At 48.5% G+C, this 6,179-nt stretch overlaps 1 protein-coding gene across 1 annotated transcript; it reads left to right on the top strand.

Moving 5' to 3' along the window:
* Positions 1 to 2,734: 2,734 nt before the first annotated feature.
* On the top strand, positions 2,735 to 5,875 carry LOC138731480 (sentrin-specific protease 2-like). Its single transcript, XM_069877422.1, has 6 exons — positions 2,735 to 2,863; positions 2,990 to 3,193; positions 3,321 to 3,403; positions 3,889 to 3,973; positions 5,099 to 5,194; positions 5,813 to 5,875. The coding sequence occupies exons 1-6, from the start codon at positions 2,735 to 2,737 to the stop codon at positions 5,873 to 5,875; spliced, it is 660 nt and encodes a 219-aa protein (XP_069733523.1).
* Positions 5,876 to 6,179: the final 304 nt, after the last annotated feature.

Genomic DNA, 6,179 nt, shown 5'->3' with positions numbered 1-6,179 from the left:
GTGCTACAGACTGGGAGAAGCCTGGCTGGAAAGCTGCCTGGAGGAGAGGGACCTGGGGGCGTTGGTTGACAGCGACTGAACATGAGCCAGCAGTGTGCTCAGGTGGCCAAGAAGGCCAATGGCATCTTGGCCTGTATCAGAAATGGTGTGACCAGCAGGTCCAGGGAGGTTCTTCTCCCTCTGGACTCGGCACTGGTAAGACTGCTCCTCGAATCCTGGGTTCAGTTCTGGTCCCTCACCACAAGAAGGTTGTTGAGGCTCTGGAGCGAGTCCAGAGAAGAGCAACAAAGCTGGTGAAGGGGCTGGAGAACAAGGATTACGAGGAGTGACAGAGAGAGCTGGGGTTGTTTAGCCTGGAGAAGAGGAGGCTGAGGGGAGACCTCATTGCTCTCTACAACTACCTGAAGGGAGGTTGTGGAGAGGAGGGAGCCGGGCTCTTCTCCCAAGTGATGAGGGACAGGACAAGAGGGAACGGCCTCAAGCTCTGCCAGGGGAGGTTCGGGCTCAACATAAGTAAAAAATTCTTCACGGAAAGGGTTATTAGGCAATGGAATGGTCTGCCCAGGGAGGTGGTTGACTCGCCCACCCTGGAGGTGTTTAAGGTACAGGTGGATGAGGTACTGAGGGGCATGGTTTAGAGATTGGTGGGAATGGTTGGACTCGATGATCTGGTGGGTCTCTTCCAACCTGGTTATTCTGTGATTCTCTTTAACTCTGTGTGTGTCTCTTATCCAGAGCAATTCCATGGGACAGTACGGATACATAGCTCACTCCTCTCTCTTTTTCTCTCCCTCACCTCACAGGGTGGAAAACACTGTGGAGGATGGGAGGCCAGGGCAACTTGCCGCTGCAGAGGTAAGTTTGTGTTATTCGTGATTTCACTTCTTAAGCAAATGCAGCTCTTTGTGATCAGAAATGCTCGTCCTCCTCACTCACATATTGCTGAGTGAGTAATGTGTTTGTGGCGATTGGTTTGCTCAGGGAAAGAGGGAATGAGTGAGAAGTAGTGCTATCACCAAGGGGTTCCGGCTGTCCTTTGTTTAGTTTCTGGACTATCACAAGCACTATGCTCTTTCTCTTCTCCACGCTTAATGTTTTGGGCACAGCTTGGAAGTCTTGCACTCAGACTTAGTCGTCCTGCAAAGCTGGGCTGTGGTATCTTTAGTCCTGCCTTCTTTTGTGAGGTTGGCTCTACACTTCTGACTTTCATCTCTGCTTGGGATTGAGATCACACAGTTTTACTAGTGGAAATGGGAGCTGTTAATTTAAATCTCAATTTGATACGCACAGACGGAGGCTCTGCTGGGGTTCTTTAATGCCAAACTGACCTGGTGCCTCTCCTGCCTCTGCTTAGCTTTGAGGGCAGCGCTGCACGGCTGGAATGCATTCCTCAATAAAAAGTAACTTTGCGGATTGCTGGCTGGATGTGTGTACACAAATCCTTCCAATTTTATACATCAGCAAGATTTTCTGCACTATCACCTAGCAAAAAAGTGTGTTTCCTTGCTCACTTAATGTCCTTTTGCCCAACAGAACCAGAATGGATGCGACATCTCAGGAGATGGGTTATACGAATTACATCCAGCATCTGTTCCTTCCAGAAAATCACCCACCCTTGAGTTTGAAGCAAACAAATCCCCAGACTTGGGAAAAAAAGGAGATGACTTTCCTCCAATCACAGAGGTACCAAAGCTTATGCTTTGTTAGACAGGACACAGTGCTAGTGTCAGCAGTAAAGCTGATTTTTAAGGATTTAATATGCTTACGTGCTCCTTCAGCTGAACTCACCTAAGAGTTTATGGGGCTTCTGCTACCAGGACAAAAGCTAGGCCAGGCTTAACAACACAGCAGTGCTAACCCGATTCACCTGGTTAAGAGGCAGAGCCTCTTAAATGATTTTGTCCTATCCTACTGTGTTGGTGGAACCTGAAAACTGAGCTTTGGCTGATCCATAGCACTGCATTGCTTGGGGGCAGCTGGGGAGCAGAGCTGCGTGTGGGCCCTCAGGACCCCGCAGAGCCCTCTGTGTGTGCTGAGCCTTGCAGTGGCTGGAGGAGTTAACTTAGTTACACTGTTCAACGGGGAGTGGGAGTCCAGGTTCCCCTTTTTACCTGAATTTTGGCTGCTTTTATTCTTTGGAGTGCTGACCTAATTGACCACCTCTGGTTTTGCCTGTTGAGGAGAAAGGCAGAGGCTAACTTGTCCTTTCCAAGGGTTTACAAAGTCTGCTCAGTAGAAGGAAAACCAGGTGTTGTGCTTAATTTGCCAGCCCAGATGCAACCAAGAAGGGGACCTAGTGGTCTATTTGCATTTCTTATGCAGGCTTAGATGGCAACATCCATCTGGCAGATAGCTGGATGCACAACGTGGACTTGTGGTTGTGTGACTCCAGTGTAGCTGCCTCAGTTTACCTTACGTAACCCTCAGCATGGCGAGGGCTGCAGCATCACGTGGGAAAGGGGTTCTCTCTACTTCTGTTAATTTTTCAGCTCCTTTAGTGTGTTTGGTGTCCACATGTTGGCTATCGGCTTCCTTTTGTGAAAACAAACTGGGGCAAAGCTGGGCTGTGAAGTTGAAAGTTGGGGTGCTGAACTGACAATGAAGTGCTGTTACTAACTTAGCAAAAAGCTAGTGCCTGAGATTCATTGCAGGCTTTCTTGCAGCTGAAAGCTTGTTAGTGTGCTCATTACTCCATTTCATGAGTCCTTCCCCATTTAATTGTTTGGTTTAGGCCATGGAGAGAGAGATCGAGGCCGCATTTAGCCGCGGGAATCCAAATGATGTCCTTAGCAGTGCCTTCGAAATGGACATCATTCGTCTTGACATCTGGAGGCTGAAGGGATCTAGCTGGCTCAGTGCTCAGGTAAAACTGACCAAAGCATGACGATATCTTCATCCGGCGCAAAGCCTCATGGCCCTTGTTGCTGTATCATTCTTTTGGTAAGCTAGTGTCTTGTTTTACATCTCAAGCTTACTCTTTATGGTACAGATCATTCATTTTTACTTGAACCTTGTCACTGAAAGAAGCAAGAAGGAAAAGTATCCTGCAGTTCAAGCTTTTACATTTTACTTCTATTGCAAACTAGCTACTCGTGGCTATGCAGCAGTGAAGAAATATACCGAAGATGTTAATCTCTTCACGAAGCATATTGTGTTTGTACCTGTCTTCATGAACTGCCATTTTACTCTTGCGGTGAGTCGAACTGGTTTTTCGTTTGGAATTGGACAGGGAGAGAAACCTGGTGACAAAAGCTGTGTCTGTTTTGACGTGTGTGCAGTGGAAGTTTGTGCTTTGTCTGACAGTCCCTTTGTAATCACAGGTCATCGACATGAGAAAAAAGACAATCAAATATTTTGATTCTGCAGCAGTAAAAAGAAAGAAGGAGATCTGTGAAACTCTATTGTAAGTAATGGCTTTGGTGCGGCTTTCAAGTTGTGAATTATCAGAAGGCTTTTGGACCTTGTCCAAACTTGTCACTGGAACACAACTGCAAGTTTCCACATTTCTTTTAGATAACGAAGCAGGAATCTTTGCCTTGCTGTGAGTCGTGTGACATTGGCTTCTTAGCTTGTACCACACAGTCCCCTCCAGTCAGGGCCTTGGGTACCTGGGTTCTGCCACCTTCCCACCACACACACGCACACACAGCCTCGCTGCCAAATGCACGGTAGCCTGGTGCCACCTGTACTGACCCTGTTAGTAGCGAATGCAACTGGGCTTTAAGGAGTGAGCTTATGCTTTTGTGGAAGCCTCTGTTGGAATCACTGGTCTCATTCCTGACTAGTAAACTTTAACTCGCAGCCTCTTATTTTGTCCATAAATTTAAGCTCTGTTTTTGTTGACCTACATTTAAGAGGCAAAGAGTTATTTTGATTTGCTCTCAACAGCAAATACCTACAAGAAGAAAGTCAGCAAAAAAGGCACCTGGAGCTCGATCGTTCAGAGTGGACGCTTCGCAGCATGCGGTCACATGTACGTGAGCACTTCTGGGATGTGAAATGTGAACTCTCAACTCCTTCTTCATAGAGGTCTTGACACTCTCTAAGTCCAAGCTTTTAGAAAAGAGCCGTATGCATCTCATGTTCTTACGGTGCCACCTTAGGCTGCGGCTGACCCAGGAAACCATGGAATCGCAGAGTGGTTTGTGTCAGGAGGGACCTTAAATCCCATCCAGTTCCAGCCCCTGCCATGGCCAGGGACACCTTCCACACCAGCTTACTCAAAGCACCATCCAACCTGGTCTTAACCATGCTGGGATGAAATCTTTCAGCATGACCTCTCCTTGCTGGATGCATGCTTCAGTTTTTCTATTTAGTCTGCCGTGTTCAGGTGAATCTGACCTTGCCCCCACTTACCAAGAATAACTTAATCAGTATAGCTCTTTTTGGCGAACACAGGCTTTGGAAATGTGTTTGGAATTTGGGATAATTATTCTGGTTGGGAGCACAAGTCCTGGTGTGTGACAAAGCAGAGGGTTGAGTGGGTGTTTCCCTGAGTTGGGCTCCATGAAAGCTGGGGAGGGGCTTACCAAGGGCATGGAGCGATAGGGCAAGGGGGGGTGGCTTTAAATTGGAAGGGGGAAGATTTTCGTCCTAATGTGCAATCCAAATTCCTCATGATGAGGGCAGTGAGGCCCTGGCCCAGGTTGCCCAGCTCAGTGTTGGCTGCCCCATCCCTGGAGGTGTTCAAGGCCAGGCTGGATGGGGCTTGAAGCAGCCTGGTCCAGTGGGAGGTGTCCCTGCCCAAGGCAGGGGTGGGACTGGGTGGGCTTTGAGGCCCCTTCCAACCCAAACCATTCCATGATTACTTAGTCTCTTCTAAAATTGTGGAGAGAGAGAATTTGACTCCTGTATCTTGGGTCTGCCGGAGCAGGGAGGGCATCTTTCCTAGGAGGCTGCTCTCCCTTCTCAGCCTGCCAAGAACTTGGATTGTAACACCCAAGTGAAGAGCTGATGTGTGGTCAATCAGGTCTGTTCCTTGAGTTGTGTGATGGTGATTGGATTGTCCCAAGTGTCTGTTAGGATGGGTAACAAGTAGTGCTTCCAAACTGCCTCTCTTTTACGGTATTGGAAAATTCTGCTTCTTTGCATTCATTAGGAAATCCCTCAGCAAGAAAATGGAGATGACTGTGGAGTTTTTGTATGCAAGTATGCAGATTACATCAGCCGAGACAGACCATTAACTTTTACACAGGTGAGTGGGAGTTCAAACTGGCTCCAGACATCTTTGCTCAGATACAAGAGCCAGGGAATGTTAGAGATTCCTAGACTGTCCTGAGCTGGAAGGGACCCACAAGGCTTATTGAGTCCAAGTGCTGTCCCTGCACAGGACACCCCAACATTCCCACCGTGGGGCTGAGGGCGTTGGCCAAAGCCTTCTGGAATATTGTCAGGCTGTGACTGCTTCCCTGGGAGCTGTTCCAGGGCTCCACCACCCTCTTGGGGAAGAACCTTCTCCCCGTGCTCAACCTAACCCTCCCGTGGCATCTTCCTGCCATTGCATCGGGTCCCAAGTTCCACAGCAGCTGCTGATTGTGCCTGGAGCAGGGATGGTGGTTCTATCCCTTGCTCTGGTGTTGGTGCGTAGCTGGTGGGGTTGGAGCTCCACGGTGGCCTTGGAAGGGCAGAGCTGTGTTCTCTATCCTTATATCTGGTGTCTGCTACCTACTTCACTACACGAGATGCCACAGGTGGTGGGTTTTGGATACCTGGCCCTTATGTCTTCTGGAGAAGTGGGTTTTCCCCTGTTAGATGTTTGTGCCTATTTTCTGCCTTGACTTTGTGTTTAAAGGATTTTTCCTTTTCTTTCCAGAGTGACATGCCGTACTTCAGAAAGAGGATGGTCTGGGAGATCATCCACCAGCAGCTGCTGTAAGAGGTGTCCGATGAGAGCAGCACTGTGATCACCTCAAGGTGACTGATAAGGCTTTTAGTTATTTTTCGAATACTTTATTTGGATGGGTAGTAGGCACACAAATTTTCCTCTTTAGGCTATGCAGTAGTGGTTAAGGTGGGGTGGTGGTTTCCCGGTTATGGAGGCAGTAACTCTTGTTGCTGTTAGCTAAGGCACCTGACAACACACAAGCAGAAAGGTGGCTGTGATGGGGAGGAGCCAGCACTGTCAGCCTCCGTCACTGAGATGCAGCACACGTGGCCACGTTACAGGCAAAGAGGACTCT

The sequence above is a fragment of the Phaenicophaeus curvirostris genome, chromosome 27 (genome assembly GCF_032191515.1).
Source record: "Phaenicophaeus curvirostris isolate KB17595 chromosome 27, BPBGC_Pcur_1.0, whole genome shotgun sequence".
Lineage (NCBI taxonomy): Eukaryota > Metazoa > Chordata > Aves > Cuculiformes > Cuculidae > Phaenicophaeus > Phaenicophaeus curvirostris.
The sequence above is the reverse complement of the archived record's forward strand: the minus strand, read 5'-3'. Positions and strand labels throughout refer to the sequence as shown.

Excerpts from the sequence above, each read along its gene's own strand:
- LOC138731480 (XM_069877422.1), top strand. The coding sequence starts at position 2,735 with ATGGAGAGAGAGATCGAGGCCGCATTTAGCCGCGGGAATCCAAATGAT. Across the intron at positions 2,864-2,989 it reads CTAGCTGGCTCAGTGCTCAG|ATCATTCATTTTTACTTGAA; the intron begins GTAAAACTGACC and ends TTTATGGTACAG. Across the intron at positions 3,974-5,098 it reads TTCGCAGCATGCGGTCACAT|GAAATCCCTCAGCAAGAAAA; the intron begins GTACGTGAGCAC and ends TGCATTCATTAG.